The sequence below is a fragment of the Phasianus colchicus genome, chromosome 2 (assembly GCF_987193195.1).
Source record: "Phasianus colchicus chromosome 2, bPhaCol1.hap1.1, whole genome shotgun sequence".
Taxonomy (NCBI): domain Eukaryota; kingdom Metazoa; phylum Chordata; class Aves; order Galliformes; family Phasianidae; genus Phasianus; species Phasianus colchicus.
This window is the reverse complement of record NC_143437.1, coordinates 71374812-71395577: the sequence shown is the minus strand read 5'-3', so window position 1 is coordinate 71395577 and position 20766 is coordinate 71374812. Positions and strand designations below refer to the sequence as shown.

At 55.9% G+C, this 20766-nt stretch overlaps 1 protein-coding gene across 1 annotated transcript; it reads left to right on the top strand.

Moving 5' to 3' along the window:
• Positions 1–9559: 9559 nt before the first annotated feature.
• On the top strand, positions 9560–10950 carry POU3F2 (POU class 3 homeobox 2). The gene has a single exon (XM_090136701.1). The coding sequence runs from the start codon at positions 9632–9634 to the stop codon at positions 10907–10909; it is 1278 nt and encodes a 425-aa protein (XP_089992827.1). The 5' UTR covers positions 9560–9631; the 3' UTR covers positions 10910–10950.
• The last annotated feature ends 9816 nt before the right edge of the window (positions 10951–20766 follow it).

Sequence of the window (20766 nt, the reverse complement as noted above, 5' to 3'; positions counted from 1 at the left end):
GCAAGGAATGCTATTCCAACCAGGGCAGACATGCTGGCCAGCCTTTGCAGTTTAACCTTACTCCCCATGCCCTCAATGGAAGTAAAATGACCTAAGGCAGGAAGGAGCAAGTAGGGGCTGAAGAGAGTTTTTCTATCTCTGCTCATGAAATGAAGCTTTATCTGTCTGCCCTTGGATGCTTCCAGCACCAAATTGCCCTTGGTGGCATGGGACTGCGGACAGACACCTGCTGTGTGCCACCATCCCGTTCTCACCTCCTGCTCACTCTCACGCTAATTGTTATGGGCTCTTTTGCCCACTGACTTTTTTGCAGAATGTGAACCTCTGGAGAACATAAGAAGTGCTGACCTGTTAGCCAGAGGAGACACTGAGAGGAAAAAGACGCACAAAATGGCAATGAGACAGACACTCCTTCCTCTACTCAACATTCCAGCAGTTTCCAGAAGAGTTTCCTGAGCGCACAGCTGGCCCCATCCAGCCAACTGCCTCAGCTGCACACCCACATTCAATATGGGCATGCTCCTGACACATCCTAAACTTCCAAAGGCAAACACTGCATGGAACAGCTAGCACTGCCAGCAAGGCCCAGGCCGGTGCTCTGACAGTGATAAACTCGGCTGGATGGGCACAGAGATGGAGAGAGAGATGCAAAATGTGCAGGGCAAGAATCCCACCGCTCCTTTTCTGAAGGAGGAGGGACATTTCAAAGTAAGCATCAGGCACCCGTTGTTAGCGCTAAAGGGAAAATCTTTCCCCTGGATCCACGGGGCAGGTCTGAGATAAGCAGCTGGAGTGATAAGTTATCTCTGTGCAATTCGGGAAATATAGATGCTTCAGATGCTAATGGTGTGTCAGCAGGGAAACAGGCGCACAGCAGACTTGGGTTAAGTAATCCTAGGAAGGTGTTTATTCATGTATAACGTGTGCAGAGAAGGTGACCCCCTGCCTTGCTCCTGGCTGCCCAGAGGAACTGCTTATGCCCAAAAAGTAAGCCCAGAGAAGTCAAGCGGAAAGGCAGCACCGGGCAAGGCATGATCCTGGGTTTGACAGCCCCTGTCCACAGGGCCACGAAGGGGTCCTGGTGTGTCCACTGCATGGAGCCAGATGGGCTGCAGCTGCCACGTTCCTGCAGACATTTGTCCAACCGATTTTCAAATCCTCCCACTGCCACTCCAGGCAATCTATTCTCGTGCTTCCCATCTTTCTATGAGAATGCTGTTCTTAATGTCTCATCTAAATCATAAGTCAGTTTTAAAAATGACAAGCACGGCTAAAAGTTTCAAGATTTTTCCTAATAATAAATGTGGGTTTCATTTTATTTCTCTGTTGGTCGCTGCACATTTAGGGAAACGTCAAATCACTTTTTAAAGTGTCCCTCCAGAATCGTGATGTATAGAAACCATATTTTTTATTTCTCACAAGAGCTGAGGTTGTCATTTAATTACATAAATCCAGGAGCAGGAGAATTCAGGAGAAAAAAAGTTGCACCAAAGTCCTGTGAGAGAAGCCAGCACTTAATTGAGCTGTGAACGGTTTTCTTGGTTGATCTGAGTGCCTCAAAGCCACACTGCCCAAAAACGCTCTGATGTGACACAATGTCAAGCAGAAGGGACGTCTCACCTGCAAGTAACAGAAAAGAAATATCACAGGTGTGGGAGAGATGCATTCTAATGTATGTGCACACTATTCCTTCGCTTACTTCCCATCCAAACTCATTCTAACTATCCTGATCCACTGAGCATTTCCATTAGGCATCTTGCAGGAGCCCACCGAGATAAAGTTAAAGGCAGTGGACGGAATTCCTTCCTCCCTTATCAGAAATGAACCCGCAGAAAACTGCAACTTTTCTCCAGTGCGGCAACCCAGAAGTAACTGCACCGACGCTCTGCTCTGAGCCTTTCAAAAGAGCAGAACGTGGTTACTCACTGGCCCCAACGCAAACACTGAAACACAATGAAAACACAAATAGGAGCTCTGATCTTTTAGGTAAACAGAAACAGATACGAAGGAAAAGTATACTGCCTCAGATTTCTAGACACATACAGCTCGGCACGGAGCAGTCTCTGGAGGGACCGCATGCAAAATGTAGATCCTCAAAGTCCGCTATTTATCACAGGCAATGACTGGTTTTTTAACTAGGGTGTCACAATAGTTTTGTGGGAAGGGAAGGGAAGGGAAGGGAAGGGAAGGGAAGGGAAGGGAAGGGAAGGGAAGGGAAGGGAAGGGAAGGGAAGGGAAGGGAAGGGAAGGGAAGGGAAGGGAAGGGAAGGGAAGGGAAGGGAAGGGAAGGGAAGGGAAGGGAAGGGAAGGGAAGGGAAGGGAAGGGAAGGGAAGGGAAGGGAAGGGAAGGGAAGGGAAGGGAAGGGAAGGGAAGGGAAGGGAAGGGAAGGGAAGGGAAGGGAAGGGAAGGGAAGGGAAGGGAAGGGAAGGGAAGGGAAGGGAAGGGAAGGGAAGGGAAGGGAAGGGAAGGGAAGGGAAGGGAAGGGAAGGGAAGGGAAGGGAAGGGAAGGGAAGGGAAGGGAAGGGAAGGGAAGGGAAGGGAAGGGAAGGGAAGGGAAGGGAAGGGAAGGGAAGGGAAGGGAAGGGAAGGGAAGGGAAGGGAAGGGAAGGGAAGGGAAGGGAAGGGAAGGGAAGGGAAGGGAAGGGAAGGGAAGGGAAGGGAAGGGAAGGGAAGGGAAGGGAAGGGAAGGGAAGGGAAGGGAAGGGAAGGGAGGGAAGGGAAGGGAAGGGAAGGGAAGGGAAGGGAAGGGAAGGGAAGGGAAGGGAAGGGAAGGGAAGGGAAGGGAAGGGAAGGGAAGGGAAGGGAAGGGAAGGGAAGGGAAGGGAAGGGAAGGGAAGGGAAGGGAAGGGAAGGGAAGGGAAGGGAAGGGAAGGGAAGGGAAGGGAAGGGAAGGGAAGGGAAGGGAAGGGAAGGGAAGGGAAGGGAAGGGAAGGGAAGGGAAGGGAAGGGAAGGGAAGGGAAGGGAATGAGTTTTCTAGAAATTGAACAACCATTCATATTTCGCTTTCCTCATTTTCAACATAAGTGAATAAGGCCCTCCACCAAAAAAAAAAGTATGAGCAGTGGTTTGTGATCAGGATTTTTTGGAGTGTTTACTGGATACATGTGTTGGTTTAGTGAAAAAGATGGCTGTAAGAAAAAAAGAAAGAAAATACTGTAGGAGGTGTACAAGCAGCCATGCAGAAACAACCAGAGGGTGGTATTCAGCACAGCTCCGAGCTACTTTCGAGCAATCTGGCCCGACTCTGATGTACTGGTCCATGGGCTATGAGACAGCAATGACTGTCTCCATGGAATAAAGGACTAATGCAAGGACCTCAAGGCTGCAGAAAGACCCTCATTTCCTAGAGGAGAGTGAGTTGTGGATTGGGACAAGGAGAGCACAGTGGCTTCTGGGACCACTGGTGCCAAATGCAGAAGCTTCTGCCAGCTCAGAAGATCCCTCAGTGCCATCCTCACCACACATCCCAACGCATGCCAGACAGACAAAGGCACTGTGCCTGGTTTTGCTGCTGCTCCTTAGGTTCTGGTACGAACTGACAATGAGTCCAACATATAAATTCCATCATCTTTTAACTTTTTGTGATGTATAACATCGGACAGCTCTGTCTAGGACAATCCATCACCAACTAGTCCTGTTGACATTTTGGATTCTCCTCCTGACCTTGTCCTTTCAGCACAGGCATAATCGTGCTTATGATAATTTTATTCCCAGTTAGGCATCTATTTTGCACACCTTTGAGCTACAGAATCGCTAAGAAGCCGTTCTCTGTGCTGCTGCCGAAACAAGGCACCTTGAGCCAAGTTATGCTGAAGCACAGCCCGTGGGGTGGCAGCAAATAGAAGTGGGTGAACACCTCTTTAAGCACACGCAAGCAGGTGAGCTCTCTTTCATTGTGTTTGCTGCCGACTGTACTGCAGGTGCAGGCCATATGTTTGCCACTGCAGACAATGGGGGAGGGGGTCTGCGCAGCCTGAGCTTCATCACACCAAGGGTCTGGTAGGGAAAGGAGGGGGACCCAGGCCGGTTCCAGCTACCATGTTGAGTGCTCTTGTTTCAGTAAGAGAGCTCCAGATTTGGAAGTTATCACCCATTTGTCCATGCACACATACTACCATGGGGTTTTCAGGGTGGTTTATTTTAGATATGCAGCGCTCACAATTACCTAGGGTGATGGGCAAATCTTTTTTCTTGAAGAATTGACTGTTCAGTGTCACTTTAGCAGGAATATACAATTATGATGGTACATGAATTATTTGAGCTGCTCCAAAGAAGACTGATTGCCTTTCACAGGCTGTCTGGGAGAAGCACAGAAATCTCGGCTACTTGAGCTGGCAGCCCTGAACAGCCATCTACAGCCTCAGCTATGGGTTCACCTGTACCACACTTGAGCCAAAGACTCTGTCCATCCTGTTCTGCAAACAGGAGAGTGATTCAGCTCATTAAAAAGCATTGGATTAAGTAGAGTGTGAGAATGTATGCAGGGCTGCAAATACTTAAAAAGACCCTTAAACTCTGAGCTGTACATCAGAGCAGGGAAGAGAAAGGGACATCCCATCACATCCATGTCTGTAGTTTCAGGGAAGAAGCTGTTATGTGTTCTCCTGTCAATACAAAATTATTGGCCCAATTGCTTGGTTACTGAACAGAATAGGCTGCAGCACTCCTTGAGTAGTAAGTGGGGCATGTGGACCTGCAAGTGTGCTTTGGGTGAGGACCACAGCTTCACAATATCACCCTCTCTGCCCTCTTCACCATGGAAGTGTTGGGGGACCACTGTGACCAGGGGTGAAAACAACCTCCCAAAGCAGCTGTTGTCAAACTGGGAGGAGTGGTAAATAGGGGAGCTCCAAAAGATAAGGGCTTCTGCTGCTCCCACAGTGTGCTGCTGTGCTGCTCTGGATCCTTTACACGTGCTGTTGGGCTGTGTCTGGGTGGAGATGGCTGTCACTGGAGCATGGACACGCTGCTGGAGCTGTGCTGCTGGAGATGTTGCTGCAGCTCCGGACACCCCACGTGCTGCACACTCCTGCTGCCCTCAGTGCCCTTGCCTGCTGTCAGCCAGACTTTATTTGCCAGCATATTTAAAATAAAACCTTTCTGCTGTTCATCAGAAAGATACACTCACCTGAGAGCAGTAGCATTGGTCTGGTGAAGGAGAAGGGCCTGGCTGCACGGCCTATAGGGCTCCACAGCTGATGGAGTGCAGGGACAGCCCAGGAACATGGCAATTCCCTCCCATTGCCACTACCACCTCCTCGCCTTCCACTTTCTGGATGCCATTACTGAACTTAGCACTGAACATCATTTGTTATCAACCACGTCCAGAGAGCGAGCACGAGACTAACAGGAGACACGGGTGTCTGAGACAGACACAGAAGCTCGCAGAGGAGCGGTAAGAGCAATAACACAAACCGAGTCTCAATTGAGTTGAAAAAGCAATTATATGGTACTAGGAAATGAAGTGGGAACAAGGCAAAGCTTTCTGATGCCACGATTCCTCTTCACAGTTCCTTCTATGTGGGCAGGGGGCTTCCTGCAGCCAGAACCCGCCCCTCCTGCCCGGCACTGCACCCAACGCACAACCATGCGCATCCCACCAAGGCGGGAGGGGGGGGGGGGGAGGAGAAGCTTCCCACCTCTTTTTCTTCCTTTATTGTTTTTTTTTTTTTCCCTTTCTTTTAGTCTTTTCTTCCTTTTCTTCTTTTTTCTTTTTTCTTATTCTGTTTCTTTCCTTTTTGTTCTCTTTCTCTTGTCTTTCTTCTTTGTTTTTCCAATCTTTATTTTCTTTTTTCTTTTATCGCTTTTTTCTTTCCTTTTTTCCTTCTTTTTTCTTTTCGTCGAATTTTCTTCTTTCTTCTTATTTCTTTTGCCTTTTCTTTTTTCTTTTCTTTTTCCTTTTTTTGCTTTTTTTCCCCTTTCCCTTCCCCCCCCCCCCCCTTTTCCACTTTTTCCCTATTTTTCCTTTTTTTTTTTTTTTTTTTTTCCGCCTTTCTTCCCCAGTGCAGAAGCCGCCGACACACCAGCTCAGCACCCTGCAACCCGACGCCCTGTAACCGAGCCTCCCGGCCCGCCGCCGTCACGGCCCCGCCGCTCACCCCCGTGTCCGCCCCCGGGCCCGGCCCCGGCAGCCGTCGGGGCTCCCTTCGCGGCTCCGGCTGCCCGCGGGCCAGGAGCCGGGAGCGGGGCGCGGGGGTCCCGGGACCGCACCTCCCTCCCCCCACTGAGGGCGGCGACCCTGGAGCGGCCGGGAGCGCTCACCCCGCGCCGTCCACGGAGCGGCCCCGCTCTTCCCGTTCTGCATTTTAATACCGAAATCTGGAAAAGGAAATTGTTTGATGTATGAGGAGACGTTATCTAATTAGGGCGTAAGAAATTTAATCTTTCCAGCAGGCAGGTCATATAATTAATGTTAATTTAACGCTCAAATTCGCAGTCATTAATTTTTATTCTCTTAAATGCGGTTTGGCAGGGCCCTGCTCCACGGGAACGCACTCTCTGGATGGAGGCGCACACGCGGTCCTCGGAGCGCACCGCCGCGGCCCTCCCGTCCCAACAGCGGCACCGCATCGCGTCTGCGCTATTAAGGGTTATAATTGGACGGTCCGTAGTTTGCATATCAGACCATTAAAATAATGCGCTTTGCTTTTCTTTCGACACGTAACGCTACAGCCTCTGCGAATGTTTGGCGATTCTGATAATTATCACCAAATTACCGCAAATGTTCTCTTCATTAAGGTGATTTCTCTCAAGCATTTTTAAAAATGTGAATAATGCATTAAGTGGTGCCTGGTAAAGTGGTTTTAAATAAAAGTTGTCAACTGCAGTTCCGAAATGAGACCCGAAGAAAAAAAAATATATATATGTGACAACTGAACGGGAGGAGACCAATTCCGCCCCGTGATTGGAAGGAGCGCTGTTATTTCCCCGTCTCAGATAAGGGACCGAACGGCCACAACCTTACTGCGCCGGGAGCGGAGGTGCGCGCACTGCGCGAAGGAGCGAAGTTGGAGCTTTTCCCTTCGCCGGGATGAGATGGGGACAGCGTCCGACAGACAGAGAGACTGACTGGAAAAGATACTGACCTCTCTCCTTCAGCTGCAATCTAACTTCTCCTGGAAAAATAAAAAACAAAACAAAACCAAAGCAGCACAGTGCGGTGCCCCCCCCTCCGCCACCCCCTTCTCCTCCCCGAGCGCTCACTGCTACGGCTGCGCCCACCTCCGGAGCTGCACCGTTCCCAATTCACCGAGTGACCAACGCGCCCCGCACCGCTCACCCCGCTCAGCCCCGCGCCTCCGCGCCCCTTCATCGCCGCCTGCCCCCGCCGCACTGTTTGCAAAGTTCAATAGCGAGGCAATAAAAAGCGCCGCTGCAAAATAAGAGTCTCTTGTAAAATTTAAGGGCTGCTCATTTGCATCGGGGGAGGTCGTCCATCCCGTCCTCTCCCCCCCCCCCCCCCCGCTCCCCCCCCTTTTTGTCAATTATTTGGGCACCAAAAAGGGGGAAAAAAGAAAAAGAAAAGAAAGAAAAGGGAGAAAGAGAGAGAGAAAGCAGCGATCCAGGAGCGGTGCCACTACCGCCCTGTAGCGCAACTGTGCCCGAGGGAGAGGCTGTGGGGTCGGGCCGAGTCCGGGCCGGAGCTGGAGGCTCCCCGCAGCGCTCCGGGGCCGCCGCACCCCGAGCCCCGCGCCGCGCTCTTATTTTGGTTGGGCGCGGGCGGCGCTGCGGGGAGCGCAGAGAGATCGGACCGCGCTCCTCTGTTCGCTTTGGGGCTGCTGCTTTTGGCTTTTTTTTTTTTTTTTTTTTTTTTCCCCATTCCCTCCTCTCACTCCCCGTCCCTCCTCACTATAGCAACCACAGCCGGGCCGACAAAAATGCCCCCGGTGCGGACAATGGGCCGCCCTCTGCCCGCCGCGCTCCTCTCCTCCTCCTCCAGGACCAAAGAAACTTCTCAGCCCCTCCCGCTCGGTCCGGGGCCGCGGGGCACGGGCGGCCGGGGGGGTTTTGCGCTGCCTGTAAGCTCCTGGATCGAAGCGCAGCTCCGCACCGACCGCGCCGGGCTGCGGCCCCGGGGCTCAGTGCGCAAAGCCGCGGGCGCACCGACCAGAACGTATCGCCCACACTGATGGAATTTGTCTTTTTCTTTTTTTTTTTCCCTCTTTCTTCTGCTTCTTCCCCCACCTCCCTTCCCCCCCGAGGCCTCACACTCACCGCTCAGCACTTCGCCCCGTTCCTTTGGTACACGGCTCAGAGCGGTCCCGCAGCTGTCGGGGCCGCAGCGGCTGTGCCCGCACCGCGCTCACGGGCGGAGTGCACCGCCCCAGCCATGGGATGCGGGTCGGCGGGTGAAGGGAGAAGAGCCGCATCCGTGAGCACAAACCGTTCCATTCCCAGGGCTGCGCTCACACAGCGATGAACGAGAGAAATGGAGCAGCCGTGAGAGGAGAGGAGGTGCGGGAAGCGGTGGCCGCGAGCGCAAACTTTGCGCAACTTTGCCTCACTGTTACCGCTCTGCGCCCTTCTGCCGGGCAGCCCGAGTTACCCATTCCCACCCTTTCGCTGTGGGTCCCTCAGCTGAACGTGTTCCTTACAGCCACCCGAGGAGAAGCGGCCTGGGCTCCCAGTTCCCCACACACGGCCCGCGGGAGCGGTTCCCACGAGAGCGCCGGGGCTGCGCTGGGGTTCGTGCGGCCCCGGCCCGGTTCTGTCCCTGCGCAGGGCCCGGAATCCGCTCACGCCCCACGAACCGCGCGAGGGCCCGAGAGCAGCGGAGCCCCGCGGGCTCCGAGAAATGGGACGGCGCGTTCAGAGCCTGCAGGGCCGTCGGAAACCCTTCCTCACGTCCGTGCCGCAGAGCGGTGCGGGAGCAGCCGCTGTGAGCAGGGAGCGGGGCAGAGCCGAATCAGAGCGCCGCAGTGTCCGCCTCACCCCCCCGGCTGCCGCGGTGCGAGCGGACAGACGGATCGGAAGACCCGACGGGGCGGCGGTGGGGGGCGAGGAGCCGAGGGGCTGCACGCCGGGCCGGGCCGGTGAGGAGCGGCCGCCGGGAGCTTTCCCCGCGCCCCGCAGCATTGTTCCCCGTCCGCACGTCGGAGGGAGGCGAACACAGCGGATAACGGCGACGGGGATAAAAGCGCGCCGAGCCCCGAGCGGGGCCCGCTCCGTCCCGCCCCGGGTCCCTCGCACCCCGCCGGGGGAGGTCGGGGCGCCGCCGCCGGGCGCGGAGCAACAGGAGCGGGGCGAGGGGCGGAGCCCCGAAAGGGGGAATCGGGGGAGGGGGGGGGAAGAGAGGAGCGTCGGCGCCCCCGCCCCTCCCCCGGCCCCGCCCTCGGCCCGTTCCCCTCGGCGCCGGGCGGTGGGGGCGGGTCGGGGGCGGGGCTCGGGAGCGGCGCTCGGCCAATGGGAGCCGGCGGCGGCGGCGGTCGCCGGGGGCGCCCCCGTCCGTCGGGCGGCGCGCAGCCAATGGGCGGCGGCGGCGGGGCGGGGCGGCCGCGCGTGCCTTCGCGGTGGGCCCCGCCGCCGCGCGGGCCGGGGGGGCGCGGGCGCCGCGCGGCGCCCGAGGCGCAAAAGTAGCTGTCAAATGCGCGGCGCCTTTAACCGGCGCGAGCAGAGCGGCGCGGCGAGTCATGGCGACCGCAGCCTCCAACCACTACAGCCTGCTCGCCTCCGGCTCGCCCATGGTGCACGCCGAGCCGCCCGGCGGCATGCAGCCCGGCGGCGGCTACCGCGACGCGGGCGCGCTGGTGCAGGCGGACTACGCGCTGCAGAGCAACGGGCACCCGCTGAGCCACGCTCACCAGTGGATCGCCGCGCTGTCCCACGGCGGCCCCGGCGGCGGCGGCGGAGGAGGGGGCGGCGGCGGCGGAGGGGGCGGCGGCGGCGGCGAGGCGCCCTGGGCGGCGGCGGGCGCGCTGGGCCCGCCCGACATCAAGCCGGCCGCGGTGCAGGCGGCCCCGCGCGGCGACGAGCTGCCGCCGCCGCAGCACCCGCCGCCGCCGGGCCGAGCGCCGCACCTGGTGCACCACGGCGGCGGCGGCGGCGGGCACCACGCGGCGTGGCGGGCGGGCGGCGCGGCGCACCTGCCGCCGGGCATGGCCGCGGCCAACGGCGCGGCGCAGGCGGGGCTGCTGTACCCGCAGCCGCCCGGCTTCACCGTCAACGGCATGCTGGGCGCCGCGCAGCCCGCCCTGCACCACCACGGCCTGCGCGACGCCCACGACGAGGCTCCCGGGCCGCCCGCGCCGCCGCACCACGGCGCCGAGCACCCGCACGGGCCGCACCCCGCGGGCGGAGGAGGGCCGGGGGGCGGCGGAGCGGCGGCGGCGGGAGGGCCGCACCACGAGGCGCACTCGGACGAGGACACGCCGACCTCGGACGACCTGGAGCAGTTCGCCAAGCAGTTCAAGCAGCGGCGGATAAAGCTGGGATTTACCCAAGCGGACGTGGGGCTGGCGCTGGGCACGCTGTACGGCAACGTCTTCTCGCAGACCACCATCTGCCGCTTCGAGGCCCTGCAGCTCAGCTTCAAGAACATGTGCAAGCTGAAGCCTTTGTTGAACAAGTGGTTGGAGGAGGCGGACTCCTCCTCGGGCAGCCCCACCAGCATAGACAAGATCGCGGCGCAGGGCCGCAAGCGGAAAAAGCGCACCTCCATCGAGGTGAGCGTCAAGGGCGCGCTGGAGAGCCACTTCCTCAAGTGCCCCAAGCCCTCGGCGCAGGAGATCACCTCGCTGGCGGACAGCCTTCAGCTGGAGAAGGAGGTGGTGAGAGTGTGGTTTTGTAACAGGAGACAGAAGGAGAAGCGCATGACGCCGCCCGGGGGGACGCTGCCGGGCGCCGAGGACGTGTACGGGCCCAGCAGGGACACGCCGCCGCACCACGGGGTGCAGACCCCCGTGCAGTGACCTGGGCGCCCTCCCCCCCCACCCCCACTCCTCCTCCTCCTTCCCCCCGCCTTTCCGGCGTCCTCCTTTCGGTGTTGGGGTTGTTTTTTGTTTTTGTTTTTGTTTTTGTTTTCTTTGTTTTTAATTTTCTCCTCTCTTTCAAAAAAAAAAAAAATCGAGCAAAAAAAAAAAAAAGAAAGAAAAATAGGGAAAAAATTAACAAAACAAACAAACAAAAAGCGAGCAGAAAAGCGAATGCGAATCCAAGCAGACAGAAAGCTCCGGTCGGGCGGCGGGTGCGGGCTGCGGCCGGGCCTTGCGGAGTGAGTACCGCGCCGGGCCGGGCCGGGAACGGCGGTGCGGGCGGTGCGGGAGGACGCGCGGCTGTGGGCATCCGCCCGTCGGGATGCGAGCAGGGAGAGGAAGGAGCCCTTGTCCCAGGCAGTATTGAGGCGTAGTCATTTTGGACTGCGAGGATATCGAAGTTTACAGAAATTCAGTGGGTTTCTTGCCCTCTTGACCCGATGTGGGGGATGAGGAGCACGTATATCGGTGTGTGTGTGTGCCGCACGCACGCACGCACGCGGGCACATGTATGTAGGATGTGCACACGGCCGTGCGGCGGAGCGGCTCCGGGCCGCCCGCGGGGGCAGCGAGAGCGGGGCGAAGAGACGAAGCAAACTTCGTTTTCCGGCAGTGCGCGGCCGCGGAAGGGGCCGCGGCCCCGGCGAGGGGCTGCGGGGCCGGGAGGGAACACCTCGCGCCCCAGGGGCCGCCCCGAAAGAAGTACGGGGACGTTCGGGCCCCCCCGGCCACAGCCCTTCGCCTCGGCCCCCCTCGCTCCCCCCCCCCCTCGCGGCTCTGCTCGCAGCCCGCGCTCCTTTCACCTCTGCTTCCCGTATTTATTATTTTTTTCCTCCCCCCCCCCACTCTCCCCCACCCCCGGTCGGTTCGCAGCGTCATGTACGGAACGAAAGGAGCAGCTCCGCTCGGGCAGCCCTGTGTCTTTCACCGGGGAAAGAGGGGGGGGGGAGGGGGGGAAGGGTGAAATGAAGTGGAAAAAATGCCACTTTCAATTCGCCTCCCCCCCCTCCCCCCACACCTCCCCCCAGTAACAGTTTTAAAGTGCATTTCGTGGCATTATCCTGATGGGAAACGGTTAACTTCCAAAAAGAGAGAGGGAGAGGGAGAGAGAGGAACCCAGGGGGACGCAGCACACGACACAAAGCTCCGAGGAGAGGCGCGGAGCGGGCTGGGAGCAGCGCCGTGTGTGTGCTGCGCACCGCCATCCATAGACATGAGGGGAACTCTAAACTCCGGTAGTTACACGTTCATAACGGGGCCCTTTAGACGGGTGCTACATAGGCGAGGCGTTTTTGTAAGCTAAAAGTTTACTTAGATGAGTGTTGGACGGTGATGGAGAAAAAAACAATGAAGCGTTCTCTTGCAGAGATCATATAAATATTGCATTCAGCAGCCGAGGCGTTAGACCATGTTTCCCATTGTCTCTTCAAGCGCTGTGACATTTGTTTTTCTTTCTTCCTTCCTCCTTCCCTTCTTTCCCCCTTGGTCAGATAGCGATGGTATCGAAGCGACGCACATTGAAGCCTTTTTCCCACTTTCCCAACGATGGTTACAGAGATGCGGGCACCGAGCTTTACTCTTTCCTTTCCTTTCCTTTTCTTTTGGCCGTACCGAGCTGCTGGTTATTTATCGTGCTGGGGACTGGTGACTCCGAGCAGGGCCGGCCCGTGGCGCGGGGAGGACCCAACTTTCAGACCCACCGATCCGTGTGTAAGGTCAGAGAACGGCATCCGGGGCTGTTTGGGAAAAGCCTCAAACTCCACATAGGTTTACTTACAAAAAAAAAAAAAAAAAAAAAAAAAAAGGAAAAAAAGAAAAAAAAGAAAAAAAAAAGTTACCACGCAAACCTTACTGCTCTGTATATATGTTTAATATTTGTCCTTTGAAATGCAGAAATAGTTTCAATGTTTTCTTTGTCTATTTTTCTTTTTTTTTTTTTTTTTTTTTTTTTTAAATGCTACCCAGGGAAATATTTTCATATCATTTTTAAGTGGCCTGCCTCAATGTATATTTATTTCTTTGAAAGCGAACAGGTTCTGGAAACTGTTTTTCTGTAGCTTTAAATGAGTAGGTGAACAAATCTATATGGGATGTAATTTTTTTTTTTTTTTTTTCGGTCTCTTTACAAATACTTTGTTTTGGTACATTTGGATGTGCTTGTGGGGAAAAAAATAAAAACGCAGAGATCCTTATATATTTATGTTAAAGTAATATTTTATTATCTACATAAAACAGAAATGCACAATACCTTCATAGTTTGTTCGAATTATTGAAATACCTTTGTTTTATTTCGAAAGATAGCACAGATTGGCGTAGCTCTGAAATCGGGAGGGAGAACATCGCAGCGCTTTGAGCTCTGTGCGAGCACCGCCAGCCCTTTATATCGCACGGAATTGGGGAAGCGGTTCCGTGGCCGCACCGAGCGCTGCCCCGTTCCAAAGGCGCGGGCTGCGGGAGCGGAGCACGGGGGTTGCGTTCCCCGCAGAGCCCCGCAGCGGCGCGGGCAGCGCGATGATGCTGTGCGGACCGGTGCCGTCCCTCCCCGGCGCTGACACCCCGCTCCGTCGCGCTGCGGTGCTGGAGGAGGGCCGGGCCGAGGCGAGAGGGCTCCGCTCTGCGCGGCCTTGGCAGAATGCAACACCCGACTCTCCTCCCCCGTGCCAAAAAAAGAAAAAAAGAAAAAAAAAAAAGAAAAAAAAAAAAAGGAAAGAAAGGGAGAAAAGAGAAAGAAAAGGGGAAAAGAAGGGAAAGGCGGAGCTTCTCCGTGGGGAGAGCCGCTGAGGCCGGGCCGCGGGACCGGAGCGGGGCGGCTGTGTGATCCGGGGCCGGGTACCGAGTACCGGGGCCGGGTGCCGTGTTTCGGGGCCGTGCCGGTGGGTGCCGGCGGCAGCGGCAGCGTGTAGAGGAAGTGCTACGGCCTTTGGGGCTCTGCGCGGCTTCGTAGGGGTAACGTCCTGCTCTCTCTCCCCCTCCCCGAGAGTTTCTCGGCTTATTAGATTTAATCATCTTTTCTAACTCCTAGTCAATATTACACTCATCCCGAACAGATTCAGCTAAATGATCTTATCAATAGTTTCGAAGCGAAGTGACAGAAAGAAGAAGTGTTTTGTGACCGCAGACGTGCTGACGGGTAAAATGTTTAAGCCGGGTATGGATTTGAAGTCCTTGGTCAATATCCCGCCGGGTCGGCTGCGGAACGCGGGCAGCCTCTGCCCTCTGCAGGACGCTTCGGGGGGCTCGGAGGGAGCCGTGCGTCTTTCCCAACGCTCACGTGTGGGGCGGGCAGGGGCTCGGTCAGCCCTGGGCTCGGGGCAGGCCCGAGGCCACGGGGATGGACGCGAGGTGGCCGCTTTGGTGCCCGACGGGCCGCTCCGTGCCCAGCTCGGCGTGTGCTGCCAAAGGGAGGCCGGCCCGTGTGGTTGCTTCCCTCTGCTTGTTCTGAGGGAAAGAGGGAAAAACCCACGGAGCGGTGGTGGTAGAGTGCGCTGTCTGCATGTGGATGTCAAGGTGCGCGCAGCAAGCTGGGCTCGGCCAGAGCCGTTCTGTTAGATGTCGGCAAGAAAAGCACTGGCTCCTCGCTTTGCTCGCTCGAGTAGAGGCTGAATCGGTGTCCCGAAGCCCGTGAAGGAGGGCACGGCCCGGCCGGTAGCTCCCCGGGCCGGGCGCTGCTCTGCGCTGCCCTCGGCGGCTCCGCAGAGCCCCGACGGGGAGAGAGGCCGCTGCCGGGCCGCCCCTTCTTCTCGCCCTCGGTTTCTGCTGGCGGATGCTGAGGCCGAGCCCTCCCACCGCTCCGCTGAGGCAGCCTCAGTCTGTGGCCGTCCTCACTCTCCTCCAGCCCCAGAAGTTGGCCCAAACCACGTTGGGGGTGGGGGGTTTATGGCTCTTTGTTGTGGCTGGGTTTGCGCGGGGCTGCGTGCTGCGGGAGGGCAGCACCCGGCCACCCTCGGGCACGGGGCTGTGACCCGGAGCTGCTGCCCCCGGCCCGGCCCACGCGTGGGAAAGAGCCGCGGGTAGCAGCGGGGCGCGATGGCGGCCACTCGGACTCCGGGATGGGGCCTGGAGAACACGGCCCTCCGCCGCCTCTCTGCCTGGGAGTGATTCGTTTCTGATGTATTTGGGAAATGGACTGTGAGAGGCTCTGCTGCCGCTCCGGGCCCAACGCGAATGGGAAAAGAAAAGTCGTTCGGAGGTGCGGACTCGGTGCTGTGCGGCTGCCGTCGGGGTTGGCAAATGCTCCGAGCAGCGTGGCGTTAAGTCGCTCTCGGCCGGGCAGCTTTGCGCTTGGCCGCACTTTGAGGAGCGGGTGCCGTTCCGGGCAGAACGAGCTGAAGCAAAAAGGCAAAGCGTGGTTCAGCAGAAACAGTGAAATTAACAAAAGAACTTCCCAAACGCGAGACTCCAGGAAGGAGCCGGCTCTGCCCGAGCCGTGCTGCCCCGTCCCGCAGCCCCGCAGCCCCGCGCCCTCCCGGAGCAGCCCCGGCGGGAGGCGGAGAGAGGCTCCCTCCGAAAGTCGGGGGCCGCTTTCGGCCCGACTCATTCATTAATTCCCCTTCCCTCCCCGATTCATTCATGTCTGCAGTCATTCATTGCCAAGTGCGCGGAGCCATCGGCCCCTCGGTCAGTAGGGGAGAGGCGCGCACGAGGATGGGGCTATTTATTTCCCTCCGCCTGCGGATTTCTAAGACATCCGAGCAGGCACAATCATTAAACTAATTTGTATTTGATTGTTTGGGCGGACGGGGGTGAATTTTATTGCACTGAGCATTCAGGCACGCACGCACCGCTGATTACCAGTATACATTAAATAAAGTTGTTTGTACACATTGTCTTACCACATATAGGCAGTCTTATTATTCTAATTACTCTAATTAGTGCATTGAAATGTTTTCTACTTGATTTGAGGAGACAGTGATTAGTTCTATTACTTCTTTTAACTCTTATTTCACGGCAAACTGTTGGCGCACGTTCCCATCCCTTTATTTTTCTCCTTAACAGCTCGCGGGCCGAGAGCACGATGAAATCACCGCGTCGGCGGGCGGGAGCGCTCCTCGATTTTCCCCATGTAAAAGCTGCCGTCTCTCGCAGATACACACGTATTTTTTATATTCTTATTTTTATTTCCCCCGCCTCCCCTTCCCCCCCTCCCCAAATAATTATTTCTATCCAAAGCGGCGCGTTTCTTCCTCCCAATTTCCCCTGCTTGGGCTTTGGTTGAAGCATTCCTTTCCCCACCCCATCCCACCCCCTCTTTTTTTTCTCTCTCTCTTTCTTCCTTTCTTTCTTTCTTTCTTTCTTTCTTTCTTTTCTTTTTTTTTTTCCAACGAGGATATTTAGAAGGAGGTGTATTTTCAACCAACCTATTCCACGAGATTCAAATTAACGTTACCATTAATTGATAAGATCTCTCCCTCAGCCACGCTCCTCCGATGGGGAATTGTAATTACAGCCGTGCTCCCGCCTGAGCCCCTCTCCCCGCACAGCTGTCCGGGGGCTGCGGTTCTCCCGCAGCGCTGGGAGCGGAGCCCCGTTCCCGTCGCACCCCCCGCCTCTGCCGGGTTTCGGCTGCGCGATTCGGTCCGCCCGTGGCTGCGGATCCCCTGGAGCGGCTCTGGGGCCGAATCTCGCCTTCCTCTCACGTTACAGACCGCTCCCCGGGTATTGTTGTCTCTCCCCCACCTCCCTCTCCTCAAGTTTGGTAAATACATAACGAAGGAGTGGGAAAAGATGCAGGGGAAAAAGAAAAAAGAAAAAAGGAAAGAAATAATAATAATAATAATAAAAAAGTCCCGTAAATTCTTAGAAGTACGGCTCTGGAGGGAAATCTATGGAGTTACATCGGTAAATACTCGGCCCGGGCTGCTCAGACTTTTAATATTTAAGCTGGGATTACGCGGGATCTGCGGACGCGCCGCTAACCTTTGCCAATTGCCGCGCGGCACCAACCCCGCGGGGCGCACAAAGGCAGCGGCGGCCCGACCCTCCCACGGCCGCCACCGGGCAGAGGAGCCGCTCCGGGCTGCGCGGCCCCGCGGCCGCCTCCGTCGGCCTCTGTCCGCTCTCCCGGGGCCGCCCTGCCCGGGGCGGGGTCCCGGCGGGGCTCCCCGTTCCCCTTCTCTCAGGGCCGCGCCGCGGGCGCTGCCCCGCTCCCGGGCCGCCCCCCGGTCCCGGACCCGCTGGGGAGCGCCCGGGGCCGCGCGTGGAGCGCGGGCTCCCCCCAGCGGCCGCCACCGCCCGTGCGGGGCCGGCGCCGGGCGTCCGAGGAACGAGGCCTCTGGGATGGGGAGACGGCGGGGGTGCGCGGGCCGCCCGGGTCCTTTTCCTCGACAAACGCCCGCACCGAGGCCCGCCGGCACCCCGGCGGCACGGAACGCCCCAGCCCGACCCCCCTCGGGAAGGAACGCCCCGCTGTGCGGCTGGGCTCCGGCTGGGGACGCGCTCCATAGCGGGACTGACGGGCGCTGTGCCCCGGCCGCTGCGGCGGGGTCAGCGGTGGCCGCACCCCCCAGGGCGGCTCGGGGCCGCGTCAGCCCCACGGCAGCTGGGGCACGGGGCAGGGAGCCACGAGGAGGCCCAGCTCCGAAAGGGCAGAGCTGGCTTTGCTGCGGGGACGCTGTGTAGTGGCCACGGGGAGTCGGAGAACACTGAGCTGTCTCACGCACCGGTGTTGCCGAACGCCCTTCAGTGTGTAAACCGCACATGGAACCAAACGGTTCCACTGTAGAACACAGTGCCACAGGTGCTGGAAGGAGCTCCAGCAGACCGCCATAAAAACGCACTGCTCAGCCCCTCGGGTGGGGCCCCGTCCGACCCCTCCTGCCCCTCAGCTCCCCCCCAGCCCCTGGGCCTGCTCAGGGGACAGTGGCTCCTCGGCAGCCCCGAGGCCAAACGATGGGTGCCTGAAAACACAACGCATTCTCTCATGGAGGTCATCTGCAGGAGACTTCTGGGGAGCGCCTTATGTTCAGCTCCCGCCCACTGGAAGACACAAAAAGCGCTCCCAGACCCAAACCACAGCGAGGTGGGCTGTGAGCTGCCCGCTTCCTGTCAGCAGGTGACAGGCGGCACCCAGCTTGCTCCCTCCCGCCCGCCTCCTTCCTGCAGCGCCGCCATCTTGGGCCTCCGTGCCTCTCAGAGCGCTGATGGATCAATGCCTTCACTTGAAAGCTGCCGTCGTGCTTGGAAGGGACTGAATTATTTAAAAGTATTAAAAAAAAAAATAAAAATCAAAGCTGCACTGTAGATCTCTAGGTTGGATCAGCACTCGCTATATTTTGCTCTTTCAAATCCCTTCTTTTAGCTAATTCAAAGGTTCAGTCTCGCATCCCGTTTGAGCTCTCACGGATCGATCAGCACGCGGTGCAGCGAACGTTTTCTGATCGCAGCCACGTGCAGACTGGGTGGGGAGCTCAGCGATGCGCCCCAGCCTTGTCAGTGAGTGCAATTACCAGAGCCCAGGGGCTTCTGCCCTGCTGCCGCCCAGGCCCTGCTGACCTCATACTCAGCCCTGGGCTGCAGCCACAGACCTCAGAAAGGAGTTCTGCAGGAAAGAAGTTACTCTCAGTCACCCTATCTGGTGTGTATGGGGAAAAATGCGAACACTGGAAGCAGTGTTTCACCACCTCCAGTGAACCAAACCCTCTGCATGGGTCAGATCATTGCATGCACAAATGCCCCACAATGACTGAACAAAAAACACTGCCAAAATGCAATGAAATTACAATCATAGAATGGTTTGAGTTGGAAGGGAATCTTTATAGGTCATCTAGTCCAACTCTCCTGTAATGAACAGGGGCACCTGCAGCTAGATCAGGGTGCTCAGAGCCCTGTCCATCCTGACCTTGAGTGTCTCCAAGGACGGGGCTTCTACCACCTCTCTGGGCAACCTGTTCCAGTGCCGCACCATGCTTTTTGTAAAAAACAATTCCCTTATCTCCAATCTGAATTCACCTCTTTTAGTTCAAAACCATTTCCCCCTCTTATCACAACAAACCCCGCTAAAGACACTGCCTCCTTATTTCTAAAGTGTCTAAACAGAGACTGTATAGTATCATCCCCAAACACCAATTCCAGGTATTTCCGAAAGGCCCATCTCAGCAGTTCAGCACTGGCACTTTACTGCAGTCACTGCCCAGCAACAGCTGCTGCCAGCACAGGGTCCCACAAACAGGTGTTAAAAAGTGATAGCAGACATCAGACCAAACTATTTCTAGTAGCATCTTGCTGCAAGAGTGAGAACTGCTTAAATCAGTCATGTTCCATGTAAACACAACTTCACCTCTATTCCAGTTTTCATTAGCACTGAGCACTTTTTAAAAGAAAAATAAGAGCCCTAATAAAACATAACCATGTGTATGAGAGAAAAGGATATGACCTTGTCACAAAAATGCTGTTGCACTTCTTTAGGAGTTAGAAGTCTGACAGTTCAGGACAGTCATCACATCAGAGCATTTCTATTTCAGGCTCTCCAATATTTCAATAGGAAGTATTACATAAAAACAATAAACATCTGCATTGTATATGACAACATTTGATATTACCAGTGGATAAACATTTGTAGCATGCATGGTATCAGATCTACGTTGTTTTGCTTACATTCAATTAAGGTTGCCAGTTGCATCTTAAAGCAGCAGAGCCACGTTGACATTTTTTGAACATTTTCACAGAACATTAAATGTACCTCAGTCCCTCTGGACTGATAACATGTAAATCTATATAAGTATTGAGAACACGTAATTGCTTTCGCTTCCTCAAATAATAAAGCACTCCTGCCAGACAATGAAGTGATAAAGTGCATTGCAACCTCCCAGGCATTAAAATCTGGAAATCCTGAAATATTTTAAAATCTGAGTTTGTCTGTGTTGGTTCTGTGTCATTTTTTTTCTTTTCTTTTCCTAACAGTTTGCCTTACACATAGAAATAAAGTCACCTGACAATCTCCACTCAGACAAGTGAACTTTCAGAACTGCAGAAGCAGCTCTGAGAAATCTGTCAAACACAGGACAGACAGACATGAAGCCTGAAACTGCACTCTGCATGTACCAAAAGCCAGCTGCACTTTGTCAGGACGCACAGAACCAGGGTCCAGACTCATACTTAACAGTTCTCAACACCCAGAAGCTCCGGCAGCTGTACGGTGCTGCTAGAAGATGGTTGCAACATGTGTGAAGCGATGCTGGCCTGAGGCAAAGCTGTGAGACAAAAGCATAAACTGAGGCTGCAGGTGCTGGAGATTAAAAGAAGTCTTAAGGAAGGTTTCCTTAGAGACATGAGAAATACACAAAGTATTCATTTTAGCAGCTTTTACAGGAGCGTTGCCTCGAACAATTAACAGTACAGCAGGTGAATCCAAAGAACACTCTTTGTGAACCTTGTTGCACCTACATCCACTTGGGAAACAGTTCAGAATCAGAAAACAAATTTTTTTGACCAGTGATGAAGCAGGAGGACAAAGTCTACCCAAGCAGCTCCTTCCAGGGGGTTCTGGACAAATGGAGTCCAGCCAATAACCCATCACTTTCTATTTCCTACTTTCAAAGGTGCAGAACTCTGTAAAATCTTTGCTAAGGCACCCTGTGACTTAAGTTCTGCAGCACCTAAGTACAAATACATCACTACCCCTACCACTAACAGGGTTAGAAATACTTTGTGGTCACATCATTTGTGTTCAAGTAGGAAATCATTCTGGAAAGAAATTCAGCAATTACTCTCTAGGAGGCCTCTCTCAGTACGTTGTCATCTCCATGTTCTGTTTTACATCCCGTCTGCCCAGATCCATCTGCTGTCTCTCGCTCTGT